We start from the raw sequence: 19,482 nt of genomic DNA, 5'->3' as shown, positions 1-19,482 counted from the left end.
AATACTTTATTTATATAGCGCGATTTCCAGCGATGTCCAATCACGCTTTACAATTACCGCGAATAAATACACCATACAATACTGAATAAAAAAAGAAAATTACATTTACATATCCAGGTCTAATGTTTCTAATGTACAAAATGTCTAAATGTGGTATTTAATTCTATGGAAAAACTTTCCTAAAAAGATGAGTCTTAACTTTTTCCTTAAAAACATTCAAGTCGTCACAAGATCTTATTTCAAGTGGCAGGGAATTCCACGGTTGGGGTGAGGCTACTGAAAAGGACCTTAATCCATAACTACAGAGTTGATATTCCACATTAGCAAGGGGGTTACTGTTTAAAGATCTTAAATTATGTGGAGGAATATACTTCTGAATTAGTTCTGATAGTTTGTACATGTAGTTCTGATAGATACATGTACTTCTGAACTAGTTCTGATAGATACATGTACAAGGGGGCTAGAAAATTTAAACATTTTAAATATACCGTATATAAATTATCTTTTGTAAACTCTGTCAAAATTCTAACTTTGGGCATTGCACAACATTAAAATATCAATGTACAGCTGTAGGAGTCAATAACAGTACGTACTATAGATCGGTTGATTCCTTCTTTTTCTCCAGTCTGAGCTAACAGCTTGTATGCCATCACACCATTGTCAGATGCATTCTTTAACCATCCTGTGTAAGTTATTGTCCCATTTTCCCAGTCTCTGTCAAAAGCGTACTGGAGACCTGAAAAGAGCAATGTTGCTATGGTGTCAGACATTTTGCCAAGCCTGCCCTCTTTTCGCAGGATTGGAAAGGATAAAGGAAAGCTGAACATATAATGTTCAGTGCCAGAAAATATCCATACCCCCCTCCCCCTCAACGGAAGGTTTTTTGTTTTGCACCCCCCCCCCCCCTCTCCAGGAAATTCCAGTTTAGCTTCATACTGTGTTTCTAAAATAAATTTAGACCCCCCTCTCCCTAGGAATTTCCAATGGCCTTTCATGGGGTGGGGATGGATTTTTTCTTGACCTGCACAATAGCCATGTTTAAATGTCAGGTTACTCACGGCACATCTAGGATTTAGGAAATGGACAACCTTGGGGGTTGTTTACAAGCATTTCAGTTCAAAAGACAGTGATACTGAGAGAGTTGGAGTAATAATAAACCATACCTTCAAGCCATTCTCGAAAGTACATCAACCAGAATTTTGGCAGCTCACCCTCGGGAGTTTTTATAATGTTTGGAATCTGTTGGCAGAAAAAAAAGTTTACTGATTTCAAATACAGGTATAGCTACATATGTAGTTGCAAGATCTGAACAGTTCCTTTTTTTAGTAATCAGTTATTTTATTAGACTGCTTGGTCAAAAGAATGATTGATAATGCCAGAAGTGATATTGTGGACTATCTGGCCAGCTACTGTACATGTACAAGAAGAGACTGCAAGTTAAGGCAATCCAGACATTATGGGCCAGTAATTTAACAAAGTCTAACTTAGGCTGCAGCTTAAGACAACCAGTGGGCCTCCAAATCTGTTGATAAGTGTTTTATTTTAAGGAGACAAATAGTTTTCTAGACTGGGATGCAAGCCTTCTTGTTACCGTCAGCAGCAGACAATGTTTTGATATGATTGTTGGCAAAATTGAAAACGGCTTAGAATGTGGTTCTGTTAAACACCATCTAACCTGTCTTTTAATACCTGACCCTATGTTTCTATCATGTCAGTCTGACCCCTGAACCCAATGACAACAGACTTCATCTTCAGGCATGACTCTATAGAGCTACTAAAGTGTATTCTGAGAGTATAATTAAGTTCTTTACCCTTCTAAAAGCTGCATGAAACTTGTACAAGAGTTCCTGGCCATTGGGATAATCATAGCCTTCCATGGTGACACCAGCTATTTGGTAAAATGAGAAATACTTGAACTGGGCTTCAACAAACTTGTGCTCTGGACTTTCTCGTGGGACCACATCAGTAAGGTCCAAGCCTTCCTCTACTTTCATACAGCCATATACGCCAGCCGCAAACAGACAGGCAAAAATAAACAGGACAGAGATCTAAGGAGAAAAAGAAATTTTAAAAAGCTTCATGATTTATGCAGTCATCAGTGTTCTTTTAACAAGGATGCTCAAAAGTCTTGAGCAATGAATTCTATTCTATGGCAACAATCCTATGGCAAACCATTATTTTATTTTTCCAGACTCAAGGTTGTGACTCAAATCACACTCCTATGCATGTAGCAGAATTAATTGATCCTTTATTGGCTAAGATGAAATTTAAATGAAATTTGACTAAGTGTAGCTGACAAAGATTTCACTTAGCAATTAAGCACTTGACGCAGCTACGAACAGACTTGTGTTTCCAGACTTTGCCTCTATTTTCCATGCCTTTTCCAGGTCTGAAAAACTAGTTTTCAGATTTTCCATACTTTTTCAAGAATTTCCTACTCTGTACAAACCCTGTAGAGTGTGTTCATAGCAGCCTTATTGGAGGAGCGAAACAATAGAATGATTTTCCTTTGGGAAAGAAATTAAAAAACGTTTTATTGTTTAGCTGCTCCAGCATGGACGCCATGAAAACACTTTATAAAGAGAATTTTGGGTAAAGCTAAAGGACATGTCCTCAATTTCAACAATGCACAGTACCTTCACTGGCATCAGCTGCAGCCAAGGACCATAGTGATCTCTTGCGAAGCACGACAATGAGAGATTACTTAGCTTCCTTCTCACTGTACGCCACCGACTGCTTGCCTTGGTGTCTTGATCCTGCAAACTTTGAGAAGTAGAAGCCCTTCCCATGGACTCAATTCCTGGTGATGATCTTGAGTGTGAGCTGGGTGCTCTCACGGATTCTTGTGTTGAAGAACACTCTGCCATAGCCACAGTGGTTTCTCCATTTGACATGGCATTCGCTGACACTTGAATTTGAACGTTAGTTGGCACGCTGGTCTGTGTAGGAGTCCGTGACTTGCTTTCTCCTCTTCTGGTGAAGAGCACAGCATTTTCATTGATGATGCTATCTTTGGTCGCATACTTGGCGTTCTCATTGATCACACTATCTCTTGAACAACTCTTTGTAGGGTGCCTTCTGGTTCTTTGCTCAGGTGCAGCTTCTGAGCAAGTACAACTATCGCCCACACTTCTCTCTGGGTGAATCTTCATTGGTCTGTTATACGCTTGCAGAGAAGGTCGCACGTTTGAATCTCTGCTGTTTTTCAGTTCCCTGGCCACTGATCCAGCTAGTTGAACCTGTACAACATTTGCTGAAGCTTCAGCCCTGGCTTTGGAGGCAACACCATTACTACTACGAACATTTCCCATGGCTGACATTTCAATGTCATCTGATTCAGGCATCTGTCTGGGCCTTCTTCCTGTACCTCTTTTATGCTGGCGCTGTGATACCGGTGGACTTCCCAGCTCTGCTAATGCAGAGGCTTGGACCTTCACAACGCTTGGTAAGTGTATTGTCTGCGACGCTGTTGCCTGGACACTACCAGGAAGAATGACGGTGCCACTAAGCCCCTGTATGATGGCCGAGTTGTCGGACAAGGAGTTGGAGGAATTATGGTACCGATGCAGAACAAGACTGCTGTCCCCTGACGTGCTTGGCGTTATTGAAATTCTCTGTGGGTCGGTTCTGAGGCGGATAAAAGAAAAAAGCTTGTTAGTGGTTTAAACAGTACACAATTGGCTGTCACAAAGATAAAAAAATAATAAGCCAAGCCACATACAACAGACATCCTTGAACCACTGGACTATGGGGACTTACCATTCATTTTAGGGTTAACATTTGCAGATTTTGGTAACTTTGGGAAATGACAACATTCTGAGTTACAGTACAGTGGAACCTCGGTTTAACAAATTAAAGTGCCGAGGGACAAGGAAAATTGGTTTGTTATATCGAGGTTCTGTCCCATACATTTTAAAAGGCTGTGCTGGAGAATATTGTTAATTATACTGAGGAAATAGAGGTTTATTAAATGGAGGTTTCACTGTATGTGATCCCCTTAATGGAATACCCAATTATTAAGCCTGGTACCTCTTTGGGGGTGAAAATGAATTTCAAGCCCAACATGTACATGCAAAACATGCTTCTGAAACACTACGCCCTAACTAAAATAACGATCAAACATTCTTGTCTGCCATTTTGACCAGAACACTATAAGGTTTACCAAGAAGTAAGGCAAAGAGAGTCACACAAAGTATTGTCTTGTCTTCAACCACTCTGCTCCAGATTTTCTTGCAATTTACCCAGTGAATGTTCTGAGTACAAAAATCATACATGTACCTTTCAAAGCAGCAAAACAGATCATAACAGCCACTGCTTCTCCTGTTCTTATCAATCGCTATCATCGCCGGGAAAATCACAATCACAGCAACAAAGTTGAACACCACCACAATGGCAGCCTACAAGAATCAAAGAAAAAACATCCAAGATTAATGTAATCTAAAATGTGTGTGACACTGACTTGTAAAACATTAAAAACCAAACGTTTATAAAAACTTTAACAAGACGTTTCGGCCAAAAATCTTCGGCCTTCGTCGGTTTAAAAAATGACAAATAAGCAAACTCTTATCTAATGGTTCACAGTTCCAAGATTAACGAGCAATTTCTTGTTAACCTGGGCCGAGTTGTTCAAAGCGCGATTAAGCTAATCCTGGGTTAACATGAACTTTAATTCAAGTTTAATTACTAATCAACAGATGTCCTTCAAAAGATTTTTGCCCTCAGTTTTGACTTGGACTTTTCTTTACCTTTAGCTTAAAATCAGCTTTTAAAACCATTTTTAATGAGCTGGCAAGATGAAAGCCTTGGTCAACTGTTAATCGTGGATAAACGTAAATTGGCATTTGAACAACCAGGGCCTGCTGAACTGAAACTCATCATTGTCACTCTATGATAATCAACAGTCATCTGAACTGGAGGTCATGAGTTCAAATTCCAACAAGGTCAAATATCTTTTCTTTGTCCCTGGTAAACTTCAATCTTCTTGGGTAATCCATTACCACATTATTTTGCTTATTGTCTGATGCTGACACACAAATGACATACACTAATTAAACAAATTTTCACTCTTACAGGGTTCTTGTTAGGAACCGGTAACCGATTATTTTTACTGTCTGCATATTCATGTAAATGTTACCAGCTATGGTGGAAAAAAAATTTCTGAAAATTCCTATTATTTTGAAAAACTCATCCTTGTTTTGGGAATTTCCTCCCATAAATAATGTAAAAACATCTAGCAGATATATCATGTTGAAAATCCATTGCTTTTAAAGAAATCACCATTGGTTTGAGCATTTTCTTTTGTCAAAACTAATGCTGTGTTGACAACGCTATTATGTGAACACTTGATCATGACCACAAGGGTTTGCAAGATGGATTGGCTATAAAATAAACTGCAAAATATTAAAATAAAACTGTCCTGTCCACACAAACCTGTAACGAAAATGACCTCAGAGCTGGGATGGGTATCAATGCCGCCATGAAGAATGCAAACATGTTATTGAAAGATGTCAGGAAAACGCTGACTCCAGTGCTGGCAAGGCAGAATGCCACTGGCTCCTGGAATTAAACAATAGTGTCGCCATTGGCTTTAGGTAAAATCTCCCAACTGGTATCATAAGCAACATATTGGTTTGTGTCAGGAGAATATGAAGGCTGACAATAGGGATTAAACCAGTTAACCCAAACAGACTGAGCAGCCCAGGTACATTTTGTAACATATGTGAGGTCGGGCCTGCACAAGTCAATCAACAAAGTGTGGCTCTATACATGTATTACTATCTCAAAACTTACTTTGGTCTTGTCTTTTGTAGAGGAGTAAGTGTGGGCTAACAGAAACATGTCATCCACGCCTAAACCCAGCGCAAGAAATGGCAAGATCTGCAAACAACAGGATGTCAAAGGCATTAAGACTTGACAATGAAGGTAAACACCCCACTTACTCTTCTCTTACACAACTAAGTTTTCACGTGATACTTCTAGAGGGACGGCATTAAGCTTTGGTGATAGAAGAGTATTCCAAGACAAAAAAATCGATTGAGAAAGAAGTAAGATGACACTGGTAGCATACTTTTGAGTGAAACCATACTGTGCAAAATGAGATTTGGAATTTTCTTCTGATAGAAGTATGCAATTACCACCCTTATCACCCACTTGTTGCTATGGTCTGGCCTTTTAGCTCAGTTGATAGAGCAACAGACAATCAAATCCAGAGGCTGTAGGTTCGATTCCCTCTGACATCAGAGTTTTTTCGTTTCCCCCATGTGATCTCCCATATCCTTACTAGGGTTAATGCTCAATAAAAAATTCATTGTTAGCACTTTGCAGTGTAATTTCCCTGATCCATCATTTCTGTCATGACTACGTTGATTGAGATGTCATTTTATAGATGACAACAAGGTTTATTGATATTTTAAAAAATATTCTCAAGATATACCTGAGTAGATGCAGCATTGAATTTTATCCCAATAAATGAACAAAATCCCAGGCCTGACGTGACAGCAACAGTGACCAAAAGAACCCCTGCAAACCCCAGTGCACCATGGGACTCCACAGCATCATTCCAATGTTTGAGAGTCACGCATGCATAGAACAGCTGCAGTGAAACCAACAGGTCATAAATAAAACATGAATGCTTGTTGATGTCTCTGGTTTATAGAGGCAGTCAGAAGCCTAAATGGTCAATGTCAGTAACCATATTCATACCCCTCCCCTCACTCCTCAAATGAACACCTCTGAAGAACAAAACACACCCCCACCCCCCAAACTCAACCACCCTTCCCCACTTCTCTGCGGGAAAAAAAAAAAAAAAAAAAAACATTACAACAGTTACCCCCCATTTTCTTGTTGGACTCCAATAGCCCTTGCTAACATCTGCTTTTCCCGCATAGTCATAAACTGCACAAAAATACTTCTGTATTAGTAGGCACCACCCTTAAGCTTACAGTAGGCAACCATGCGTCTCTTTCTTACCATGAGGGCATAGCCAATGGCTACTTTAGTGTAGCTTGTCTGGGAGAAGTCTTTCAACAGATCATTGAATGATGTGGAGGAGAATGCCAACACTGTTGAATCCTCCTTGCTTTGATCAACAGAGTTGATTGTCTGCAATAAAAGGGAATGACATGAAGCTACAGCTTATTAACAACATCTACAGCTTGTAACAACATCAGTGAGGTATGCACAGCTTTGTGTAGTTTTGAACCTGTTTGACACAAGTCTGCCAGCTAAATCTTGCATGCAAAAGTAGTTACTTAATATTGACTTGAGTAGTTATTTTATGCTCCAGTTAATCAATACAAATTCTCGCTGATATTGACTCAAGTTCTAAACTGTTTGAAGGATTTGTAAGGAGTGGGGGCAGAGCATAAAAGAGCCAATTTCCCATCCCCAATGGTAGTAAGAAGCTGATTTTTGGCTAGAAGGTATTTAATAACACACTCTTTCTGCATATCTCATCAAATCCCAGTTTTTCACAAGCTTAAGTATTTGTGACATGACTCTATTTTTTTGTGTAAAAAATATTTATGTGGAACTTTGATCAAACAGAGCCAATACAAGACATTGTGCTGCTACCTTTGTAAATTCACGTTTCCATTCCTCTAGAACTTGAGAAGCTGCATTTTCGGTCCACTCCAAATGGTTGACTTTTGCTGACCCATGCCAGCGGGTATAGAGCTGCTGAGTTCCCATCAACAAGACAATACTCTGGTAAGCCTCAGCGCTACAAACGACGTACGAAAAGTAAACATAACAGCAAATAAACAAAAAAAAAGATGGAACATAAAGATGTCCTTGATGGGTTTGTTTTTAAGGTGAAAACTGAATTAAGCATTTACATGTTTAATTATCATGCAGATTGAATTATGTTTACAGTTGCAAACATTCCTGTTAAATAACCTGTGCCATTTAAAGTTTCACAGACTGCAGTTATTTGAGTTGTGTACAAAATCTATTTTAAGCTGAAAATGTTGTTTTAAGATATGAAATAAGCCCCCCCCCCCCCCCTCCGCCTCCATTAATGATGCCTGAAATGAAATAAGCCCCCAGGGGCTTAATAGAGCTTTTACGCTATGATCATAATGCACACCTTCTAATAATATTACTTGAGTTCTTTTTAACACCCCCAACAAGAAGCTCTTCAGGCCAGTCCATAAACTTTGTAGCAAATCCTTGACAGCCACCAGTTAGTTCAACACCTATATCTGGTTTCTGCCAAAAAAAAAAAAGTATATTAAAAGTGAAATGAATATTGATAGTATACATTCAGACCTGCACCCTTCAAAAGCTTTGTTTTTACTGGACCCTGATAACCTCCAGCTGCATTGTTTGTTAGGGTTGGGAGCATTATTCTGTTGCCTGTTTTTTTGTCCTACATGTAGCTCTCAACCAACCATGTAATATGTTGCAACCAGTGCAGGTCGCCCATATAAATCACACAGTCATTTGCTGTATACTTGTTGAAAGTTGTGCCTCTAGAAATTCTATTAATAGAAGCAGGCCAGTTGATAATCTTTGTGGTAAATCTTCGACAGCAACTGCTTGACTCGATACCCCGTTAATTATGTAGTTTGTATTTATCAATCAATCAATCAATCAAAATGCCAGTAAAAGTTTAATGCAGCTCCTTAAACAGCAGTAGAAATGCCCGTCTACAGTTCAAATTTAAACAGCTTACACGTGTCCATGTAAAGTTTGTAAATACTGAACAGAATCTTGTCAAAATGATTGATTCACTACAGCAAGGGAGGAGCTGAACAGTTTCATACCTTCTTTGTTTTAAAGTTTGGTGCATCTTTCGGGCATTCAGGATCATAAGGGTCCAAGCATGGCTTTTTCATGTAACCACTGCTGATTCCAGCCTGGAAAATCACAAAAACAGTGCATGGTGATCAATAGGCCATGACCATTCAAAGGAAAATTAGTACTGTTTGTTAAATGCAGTACATGTACAACATACTCTAACTCTTATGAAGTCCAAATATGATATCCTAGAGTGTTAATTAGCATTCAAGCAAAAATTAACCCTTTAACCCCCAAGGCAAAACGACATTTTCTCCAGATCCAAGACTACAGACTCAATGTGCATGTATGATATACCATTTTCAAGCTACTCATGAATGTAGTTTATAACTGATATAATTATGAATGAGAAAAGTTATGGCTTTGAGATAAATGGCCTTAAAACGTAAAAATTTTAAAGTTCAAAAACGTCCCAATCCTTGTGTATATTAGGTATACCTCTAAACTATAGCTCATATTGCAGTTCTCAACACGTTCATTAATGTGAGAGATGTACTAAGACCCACAACTTCTAGGGGAAAAAAGTTGAAAAGTTATGGGGGTGGTCAACATATCACATATGGGAGGGGGTTTAGATTTTATCCTTTTAATGAGTAGATCTTCACAAGATCATCTCTGTGTCAAAAATTCATAGAAATCTGTCAAATATTAAAAGAGTTATGGAATTATGTGCCAATTGGCACTCTTGGGGGCTAAAGGGTTAACTATATAATTTATCCAGTTACTTTTCTAAGCCGCTTGTTACCCTGTGGGCTGAACATGCTCATGAACTTCTGGTCTGTGACCAGGAAATTATACAGTCAACTCTCTCATAGCGACCACTTCTCGTAAGCAACCACCTCCCGTAAGCAACCACTTAATCTCAAACAACCATTTTGTTTCTCAGATAAATACTGTTTTAAGAGCTCTCTTGTAAGTGACCACCACTCAAATTTCCTAAGGGACCGCCACCACTTTTTAGGCCAGATATTACACATATTCTTTTGTTTTCGGTTTCTGGTAAGCGACCACCCAACATAATCACATATGATCGTTAGTAAAATCATTACCCAGAAGGGACAAAAGTTCAATTTTTAATGACGCTACCCCGGACTGCTGACAGATAATGACTGTTTACAGACAGAGAAGATGGTTCTAATTAGATCTGTAAGTAAACGGAAATTGTTACAGTGATCTGTTCAAAAATGTTATACAAAGTTTCATCAGAAGAATGAATAGATGTGAAAAAATCAAGTAAATTAGTCTCTAATTGTCTAATTTTAGCTGCTAAGGTAATATTTTAAGTAATAAATCAATCAAGTATTGGGCTTATTTTGTTGATCTTTGCCGTAAGCGACCACCTTGTCGTGCCCTAAGGGTGGTCGCTTACGAGAGAGTTGACTGTACTGTTATTAAAATTTCTTTTCAACCTTAAAAATATTATTGACAAATAAAAGTTCAAGATTAACTTTATTATTTTTCTTAACCTTTACATAAGTTGTTAATACCCATAACTGGCCAACTTACTAATCGAGACAGGTTGCAAAGAAAGAAATACATTTAATGAAAAGTAACAAATAAAAAATGATACGTTGAATTAATAAGCATTAAATTAAATAATGTATTGATGAAATGAGGAGTCAGAGAAAAACAAATTGATCGCTTCAGATCAAAGTCTCTATCTACATGTAGGACTAACAAAATGTGTCAAATTGATCATTGGTCAAAACTAGTGTTTCACCCAAGACATACCTCTTTTAAAAGCCCCATTGTTTTCTCAAACAGATTAAGTGGAGCAAGGATGGGTTTCATGAAATTAACCATCTGCTCGGGATTGAGGCTTTTCCATTTCAAGCTTCCACTGTTGCTGCTAAAGAAACCATTTTATCTCTATGTTAAAAGCCAAATATAGACTCCAGACTTGGGTAAAATACAAACTTACAGTGTAAATAAATAAATAAATTATTCGAGGGATTGCTGAGAGAAGGGTATAGATTGGGATTCTGGAGATGGTATTGTAGAGGTCATGCATCTGAATCCTGTTCAAGCCTGAATTACTTTCAGGCTTTCTTTTCACAACTACTTAATTTGCACAGATGACTGCAATTGTCATTCACTTATTTATTCTTTCAGCTGCAGCTCCCATAATGTCTTTTTCACAACACTTCCATCGCTTCACCTCATCAGGTGTATTACAAATTCAAAAATGATCAGCTCCCAGTTGCCTTGATCAATCAGCTGGTATTCAGAGCACTTCAGATCAATATTGCTCAGGTCATCGGTTCGAATCCCATTCAAACCGAAAATTTTTTTTCAGGGTTTCTTTTAACAACTACTTAAGTTGTGTGCAGACCTGTGATGGTCATTCACTCATTCATTTTTTTTTCCTTCTAGGCAAGCTTTATTTAGTGAGGGTAACAGTAACTAAAATTACTGACAAAAAAATACATTGTATTTCGTTCTAATAAGTGTGAATAAAATTGAATTGAATTGAATTGAATTACAGACAAAGTTGTGACCCTCTAAAAAGCAAATATACAAATAAATCAAAATCAAAAACCTACGCTTACTATTATTAATCCTTCTATCTGCAGCTATAATTAGGTTCCCTCACCACTTCTTTTTTTATCTCTTGCACTTTATTCACCATAACTTTATAATCATTTGCAACCATTGTAATCACTGTAATTATTGTATTTTATTAATCATTGTAACTTGTGTGTGGCAAATAAACTAAATAAATAAATAAATATATAATTTGTGTATTTCATATTATCCATTTCTAAGCCAAGGTATGTGAAAAGATAAGGGCTTTAACCTCCAGGAACCCTTCCCCCTCTCCTATGAAACTTGATTGTGAATATGCCCCACCCCCACACTACCCCCCAGCACTAGAATATGATCCCACCTGTGGCATCCACTCACACAAAGCATGACTGTAACCAAGTAACTTGTAGATTACAGTGTCTGTTACTTACTAAAATCTGACTTTAGTCTTTGGTCCCAATGGTTTGGCCCCTTCCCAAAAGCAGTCCAATGGCGTTATGATAATGCATGGCAAAAGCTGAGAGAGAGCCTACAGAAAATTATGAAAACATTTAGCAAAGATTTACCTTCTGGCAATTAATGCTAAAAATTAACATTTAAAGATGAACAGCTTTATTACGGACACCAAGGGGACAGGAGCAAGTGTCTACATTATAGAGGTGTCCATTTTAGAGAAGTAGGCTTTATATGGGTTTTGGTCAGACTCTCGGAGACCAAGTAAACTGTCCATAATAGAGAGGTGTTTATATACACATCCTTGGTGATTGACCCATCTCAGGCAAGTTCGATTAACTGGCTTCAAATCAAGCTTGTTTATTGGAGTTGGAAGGGGAAAGACAGCATTTAAAATAAATGCAAAGAAACACTAGTCTAACAGTTCTCTATATCCAGAAAGCTTCAAGTCAAAGTACTTACCTTATCCAAAAACGGTTGATTCAACGGAGGTAGGCTTAAAGTATAGCATATGTCCTTTAGTGCCCAGGTTCTGCAATGCACAAGACAGTAATAATAATTTATTCAGCAAAAGAGAATTAATGATTACGACAGGCACATGTGTTAATAGGTAAAAAGATTTAAGGTCTCTCTCTGGTCACAGGCATCCTATACTGCTGGCATCACAGGGGTAAGAGGAAGGGGGGGGGGGGGGGGGGGGGACAAATTTCCCTTTAACCTTCAATCATATGCCTCATACAGTTCCCTCCCAAGGGGCCATTTCCGAGACACTTTCAATCCCATTATGAAAGCAAGGCTGAGTGTAAAGCTTTTCATGAGAAAGTTAGTTTTGTTTGCACAAGAATTAAAACTAATTATCATAATAAAAACTGCATGTATGCACAAAGCATTGCTTTCACAATGTTGCTCAAAGCAACTCTGAAATGGCCTATTCCCAACACCTTTTTTGGTGGCTCACACATGTTTACCCTCCTTTCTGTTTTTAAATGTTATGCGCTATTGCAGTTAACCAGGAACAAACTTTGTTCCTATTTCACCCACTTCTACACATTTATCAATGCCTCACGTACCCCTCAATCCCAGTTCCCCTCCACTTTTCTGCAGCTCCTGAACTGTTGCACTCCTTTTAATCACAAAACAGTGTGCTGCAATTTTTCCACAGTTTCTCCAACGTATACATGTACTTTCAATTCCCTTCCTCTCAAACGATTCAATCCCAGTTCAAGATTCTATCATTTAAAGTTTTGAGCCAAGTTTTTCTTTCTTTTTGGATTCAAGCCGCCCTAGCTAACATCTGCTTTTTCCTGCATCATCATAAACTACACAAAATACTTCCTAACTAGGAGACACCATTCTCTACTACTGAATGAAACAAAATAAAATTAATAATAAACTTACTGCTCAAATAACTCCACAGAAACATTTGTGGTTCTCATGACGGCTTCCAAGTGCTGCTTCATGGCTTTTACAGAAAGAATGTTTGTTCCTTCCATGTTTGGAGTCTGTATAAGGAGTTCATTTGTTCCACCATAACCCTCTCCAAGAGACTTCTTGGTGTATTCGAGCTCCTTTTCTAGGCGGCCTCCAACTACAAATGAAGCACAGGCAATGACAGCGCTCGTAATGACAGCGCTCGTAATGTGAAAGTTGCATTCAGGCCATAGCTAGCCTGCAAGATTGGAGTTTCATGTGGTTTTGGCATAAAGCACCTTGTTTTACGACTAACTAGTAGTCCCCCTAGCTACTCCATCACAGGACACCCAGTATGACCATGAATAGGATTATCACTACTCCACCTAGCCTCTCTCCCTCCGTTTTTCTCAGCGGGACTGAAACTAGAAACTTGAGCCGAAAAAACCGGATGCTCTCGCAGGCTATACTCCACCCTACAGTATATAGGATGCTAGTCCATCACAGGACACCTAGAATGGAGTGACTAAAAGTATTACTTTTTCTCCCCGGATGGAATGAAAGTCCATCACAGGATACCCAGCATAAGGTGATAGAAGTATTTCTACTCTCTCCTGGATGGGATGCTAGTCCATCACAGCATGAAGTGACAAGGAGTATTACTACTCCCCTCCCCCTCCCCTATGGATGGGATGCTGGTCCATAACAGGATACCCAGCATTAAGTGGAGTGTTACTACTCTCCCTAAATGGGATTTTAGTCCATCACAGGATACCCAGAAAAAAAGTGACACTCCCCCTGGGTAGGGGTGTTTGAAAATTGGATGAAATACTCTTTGCAGTGTTTGTTAAACCTTCTCGAACCATTAAATAATTCTTGGATGAATAAGGAAATGTTCAAGACATTTTATGACAAGTATATAAGATCACATTTCCAAAACCTAATTTCCTTTCATGGGTTTGACAAGGTCTCCTAAAACAAAAAAGATGTGTAAATCTTGTTATCATGTGTCACTTTGACAATGGGATTTTTTTCTCCGTGCAACAGGATTCTACAAACTAATGACAGAGCACGCTTGAGGTCACAACTTCTGATCTTAAACTGTCAAAAAAAAACATGCAACACGATTTGGCAAACATTTCTTTGAGTATAATTCTCACAAGAAGCACTATTAATAGTACAATGCACTAAAACAAAAGCTTAAAATTGGGAGTCACAGAGCAGAGTTCTGCCGACACATTGGGCGAGGTTTCCTTAAAGATTTCTTTTATAATAATTATATTGCTTTTACATGACATCTGGGCACTTTCAGGTTATAACCAGAGCTTGCCTCAGACCACTCTGTGCTAAGCTAGCAAGTGATAAGCTCTTTAATTCCATTATCCTGTCTTTGCATAATTGTAAAAGGCAATTGAAATTAAAGGTTTCCGACCACCTCTTACAGTCTTGCCCTGAACCAGTCCTTGTAAGGGTAAACTAATCCGTTTGTCGAATCCTCGAAGTGTTTTTCACATTTGTTTCTAGCGGAAGTCAGAAAATGCTGGTCCGCTGGAAGTTGGCCCTAGGCCACAGCTTATTTATCATGAATTCAGAGACTCGGGAGCCAAGCTTCCTTTAAAAGCTGGCACTTAAGTTTATTACTAGACTTGGCATCATCGGCAAATAAAACTGCATCATTGTGCTAAACATGGAGCCCAAATTGTTCAGATTGATTTATTTTGGGTGCGTAAAAATGAAAAAAATGTTAACAGTCCAGCACGGCTGGGGTTAAAACCCAACATAGGTGAACATGTTCTGTCGATCACCTTTAACAAGATGAGAATCCCAAACAGGAAATGAAAGCAAAACTAACTTCTGACTATGGTTTAAATGAACAGACGAAACTGTCAACAACTTTTTGCCTAGAAGTTAGAGTGCTTTGTATTTGCCAGGACTGCCTTGCCAGACACGCCAGTCTGTAAATCCGAAATATGCGTCATTTTTAAGGGGTGATGTCGCGCTGCAAAATCTTGAAACATAATCACTCCAAAAAATAGAACAGTGTAAATGCTATTTTGAAGAAATTTGAAACACTAGGATTAAACCTATCCTTCTAATCGGTACATTCTGTTTACAAACTGACCGGTCCGGCCGGCAATTTCTAACAAATGGAAAAGCAATCTTAAATTGCCTACTGTACCTACAACAAAAAGCTGATTAACCCATTCATAAGTTAATTACAGCATGGCTTTTATGAGATGTAAAAAGCTTGTGTAAAGTGATTTTGCTGCCTTATCAGTCGCACACTGGCTTACTAAGAACAGCTCTGAGCCTTGCCCTGACTCAGGTCAGTCTTTAATTTAAGATCAATCATTTCCTGTCCTTTCATTTGGGACTTCTCAGTCTCTTCCTATAAATAGCCATACAACTTCTTTTGCAATTGTATACGCTACTCTTTTTTTTTATTCAAAAGAACTCCAAATGTCAACCCGAAGATAATCTCATATTCTAATTGCATAATTTGATAATTAGAGTGATGTCAGCCAAGATTTTATAATGGCACATATCTGTAACCTTAAAATATGAAATGTCAAAAACTCTATGTTGTGAAGTTGTGGCTTAGTGATAAGCCGAACTATTGAGGGAAGGCTGTACAAAAGCAAGAAATTTAAAAAGAAAGACTGAATTATTTTGAACCCTTACAGTCATCCAGTCAATGAATACATAAACTGTTTATTGTATTGTTTGTAGTGTACAATGTGGTTCTAACTTTAGAGTCTGTGGATGAAATGAAAGCCACTGAGCAGTACTTTCCTTTGTTGCTGTTTATTATACTGTACAAGGTGGTTCTATCTTTTGAGTCTACGGATGAAATGAAAGCTACTGAGCAGTACTTTCCTTTGTTGCTGTTTATTATACTGTACAAGGTGGTTCTATCTTTTAAGTCTGTGGATGAAATGAAAGCTACTGAGCAGTACTTTCCAGTGATGCTCTTTATTATCCTTTACAAGGTGGTTCTATCTTTTGAGTCTGTGGATGAAATGAAAGCCACTGAGCAGTACTTTCCTTTGTTGCTGTTTATTATACTGTACAAGGTGGTTCTATCTTTTGAGTCTACGGATGAAATGAAAGCTACTGAGCAGTACTTTCCTTTGTTGCTGTTTATTATACTGTACAAGGTGGTTCTATCTTTTGAGTCTGTGGATGAAATGAAAGCCACTGAGCAGTACTTTCCTTTGCTACTGTTGGCATTTCATGCTGTGCGATGTGATTCCAACGTACTCTTGAGTCTGTGGTTTGATCGACGCGGCTGAGCAGTGCTTTTGTTATACAGTGCAAGGTCATGCTAAACATTTGAATCTGTGGGCGAAATCCAAGAGTGCGGCCATTCATTTGAAAGCCCACAAACCAGTAGTTTCTCAACACAAGCAAAACAATTTTTTCCCCCAGTTTAACCTTAGTTGCTCCATCTACAAAGACAAAATCCTACCTTCAATCCATAGATTCTCCGCATTCGTTTCCAGTTTTGCTCTGGTCAACCCAAAGGCGGAAATAATCAATGGTATGAAGCCGAGCAAAATAACTTTTACACAATGTCGTTGTGCAACGCGTCCAAATTTTCTGAGGACAGTTTGAAGAGCGGAACGCACTACCAACGCTTTTCGATTACCTCTGGCATGGCCCTATGAAACAAATATATTTATTTACAGTCAGCCCTTCTGAAAATATCAACAATATTTTTTTAGGTTTTTGAATGCGCTATGTCACTTTCTCAGACCTACGTGATTATTTTTCCTCGCGAAGATCGCCAAGATAAGCTACCCGCGTTCAACTTGCGACGTGTTCATTTCAGGCGCCAAATTTGCAACATTTCATTCAAATGTTTACACGAAATTTCTTCCATGCCCTGCGCTTTTTCCGCCATGCTTTCACATGTTCAAGGAAACAACAGCACGTGTGAGTCGGACCACCAACTTTGACAAGGTTGCCAAAAGCCTTGAAAAACATAACAAGCATTAAGGCAGGAAGGGCGAGGTTTACCGAACCTCCGAATCCCAAAGATCATCGCACGGTAAATGCGTGCGTGATGTTAGCTTACGGAATCCTATTTAAACCTTTTATTGTTGCAATCCTGTACCGACGAAGAAACTGGGATTTAAGAGCGTAGCAATGTCCGATATTCGCAACAGATCTCAGCCATACATGTACTGTCGTAAGTTGATTCAATTCAGAGGACACCAATCGAGAATCTGATCTTTTGTTGATGAACGTCAAAAGCAAGCCGACATCTGAGAGGAAATTATTCCGGCGCCTATGCAAAAACAAAATAAGACAGAAGAGCTCATCTAAAATAATAAGGTGTAGAAACCTAAAAGAAGGAAATCTCAATGATCCAAAGTTTATATCTGGCTGACAAAGATGTTTGGTGGGCTTTCAGATCGGACGTCTGAAAAAGTTTTGGCCGCAAAAGCAATGTACTATGTCCAAGATAAACTACCTTTAATTCGAGATGTCATGTCGAAACCCTGTACATCGTAATTTGCCTCCGGTCGTACAAGCGTCCGCAAAGACAAATTTCTCTTAAGTCGCATTATAACTCCAAGGTCAAAATGCCGTAAAAAGTCCGATGCGACCTCCCTGATCGACAAACGCTAGCTAGGCAAGTGGTCTTTCGACGATTTGGAACGCAAAAATAATACACCGCATTGTCAGCATCAGAAGGTGAATATTTTGCGCGATTTGGTGAGGGAGGATTTTTTAGAAAAAGCTGTGAGCGATTTGGTTATCATCTGAAGGTACAGATCGCCTTAGGCAAGCATTCATTTGAAAGAAAATCCTGTACGATTTCGCTCGATGCGAAATCCACACAAACTAATGTAAACAACACGGTTGGCCATGGGCACACTTGACTGCATTAATATTGCGACTCCAAGACAATATGGAATCAAACTGCCCCATTAAATAGCGCTGGATTACTAATGTAGATTCACCTGGTCAATTTCTCGAAGCCCATCTTCTGCCCAAGTGTAGTTTCTCGACGGATAAGCGTTCATATCGGGCTCTCAGAAGTGAGTCAGTCGACCACGCGGGATCCTAACTAACACAGCGATCGTTTTCAAAGCGTCTCGCTTAATCCTCGAGGCACGCAAAACAAGAGTCGTATCCTACGTTGAAGAGTGTCTTGATCGTACTAACGACACCACGACCCGAAAACATGGCGTTTTCAGGCCATAATCCATATTAATGGTCATTTACTTGCTCGCCAATGTACATTCCCTCAGCTCGCGAAATGAAAGTCGATCTCCCTTGTCATTCCTGTGTGAAAACTAATCCCTGCACAGTTGCGCTTGTTCAACGTCACCGTTGCGCGATTGTGATTGGTCAACTGTGTCTATCGTTACAAGAGAGCGCCTTCATTAGGCAACGCTGGACCACCCAGACCGGTGGCATATATGCAAGGCTATCTTTTATCTCTTGCCATCCGAAAGCTAGACCAACAACATACTAAAAGGTTCGTAATAAAGTGCTTCGGCTGAAGTTGACTCTCAAAATAAATCACGTTCAAATAAGAAAATCCCCCAAAAAAGCAGCAAATATGGAGAAAAAGGATTGTTGTAACACACACATGCATCGGAATGTTTTCATTCCACAAAGTTTTCGATTTCGAGTGGCGGTTTTCCTGGTACACTCTGAACACTTCCCAAGGCTAAATCTTTTGGTCGGAAATTTTGTCGTCGATTTTAAGATTAACATCCAGTGAAAAAAAAAGGTAAGCAACAAAAGTTATTAGACTTGGCTCGTGCATCTGAGTCACGTGACAGCTGCAATTATAATTTCTGCTCCGAACAAGGCTATTTCCGGCCGCTATCAATTAACGTCAGATTTTTTCTGTTGGCTCCTTTGACAGCGAGATAATCGTTTCGAGATGGGTTCGTATTGTTCCTAAACACCATTTATTCCTCCAAGCGGCATGACCGCATGCAATTCTTGCATTCAAGATTTTAGCAGGCCATTACCAGCAATTTCCGTCCGGAAAAACAGCGTTTTTGTCTGCGCTAGCCCTTGTTTTGTGCCTATCGAAGGAGATGAAAATTGAGCCTGGCTTGCGTTGAGATAATTCCCTTTTTTCCCTGCCGTAAGGACATGCGTGTTATCAGTTAAGCCTTTCATTGGGTTGCCATCAGTTCAGAAGCTTGATGCCACTCGAACAAACATTCACAGACTTTGAGGCGTCGAGATCGCCTCCATTTGCAGCCTGTTGAAATTTTGCAGAACGTTTGTGTTGTTTGTGTTAATATTTTGATTGGACTCGGC

The 19,482-nt window shown here is 39.1% G+C and overlaps 1 protein-coding gene and 1 long non-coding RNA gene across 3 annotated transcripts in view; one reads left to right on the top strand and one right to left on the bottom strand.

The window, feature by feature from the left end:
• Positions 1-19,482, bottom strand: part of LOC146462510 (protein patched homolog 1-like) — a 37,242-nt gene that overhangs the window by 7,157 nt on the left and 10,603 nt on the right. The window contains exons 1-18 of one of the 2 annotated variants that reach the window (XM_085085504.1): positions 18,159-18,535; positions 16,658-16,850; positions 13,177-13,366; positions 12,241-12,310; positions 11,757-11,854; positions 10,531-10,648; positions 8,766-8,858; positions 8,087-8,208; positions 7,573-7,720; positions 6,970-7,101; positions 6,434-6,592; positions 5,791-5,877; positions 5,431-5,556; positions 4,279-4,397; positions 2,637-3,627; positions 1,812-2,048; positions 1,164-1,239; positions 594-736 (exon numbers count right to left, since the gene is read on the bottom strand). In XM_085085504.1, the coding sequence (XP_084941630.1) occupies positions 594-736; positions 1,164-1,239; positions 1,812-2,048; positions 2,637-3,627; positions 4,279-4,397; positions 5,431-5,556; positions 5,791-5,877; positions 6,434-6,592; positions 6,970-7,101; positions 7,573-7,720; positions 8,087-8,208; positions 8,766-8,858; positions 10,531-10,648; positions 11,757-11,854; positions 12,241-12,310; positions 13,177-13,366; positions 16,658-16,850; positions 18,159-18,221 (3,165 nt within the window). In that variant the 5' untranslated portion in view covers positions 18,222-18,535. Of the gene's footprint in view, positions 1-593; positions 737-1,163; positions 1,240-1,811; positions 2,049-2,636; positions 3,628-4,278; positions 4,398-5,430; positions 5,557-5,790; positions 5,878-6,433; positions 6,593-6,969; positions 7,102-7,572; positions 7,721-8,086; positions 8,209-8,765; positions 8,859-10,530; positions 10,649-11,756; positions 11,855-12,240; positions 12,311-13,176; positions 13,367-16,657; positions 16,851-18,158; positions 18,536-19,482 lie in introns of those variants that run through there. The other variant, XM_085085503.1, reaches the window with a different exon arrangement.
• On the top strand, positions 6,497-7,740 carry LOC146462511 (uncharacterized). The gene is made up of 3 exons (XR_014857107.1): positions 6,497-6,610; positions 7,092-7,173; positions 7,603-7,740. It is a non-coding gene; the product is annotated as an uncharacterized LOC146462511 (long non-coding RNA).

The sequence above is a fragment of the Pavona decussata genome, unplaced genomic scaffold (assembly GCF_977016875.1).
Source record: "Pavona decussata unplaced genomic scaffold, jaPavDecu1.1 SCAFFOLD_186, whole genome shotgun sequence".
Taxonomy (NCBI): Eukaryota; Metazoa; Cnidaria; class Anthozoa; order Scleractinia; family Agariciidae; genus Pavona; species Pavona decussata.
Note: the sequence above shows the minus strand (reverse complement) of the source record. Positions and strands in the feature narration are given on the sequence as shown.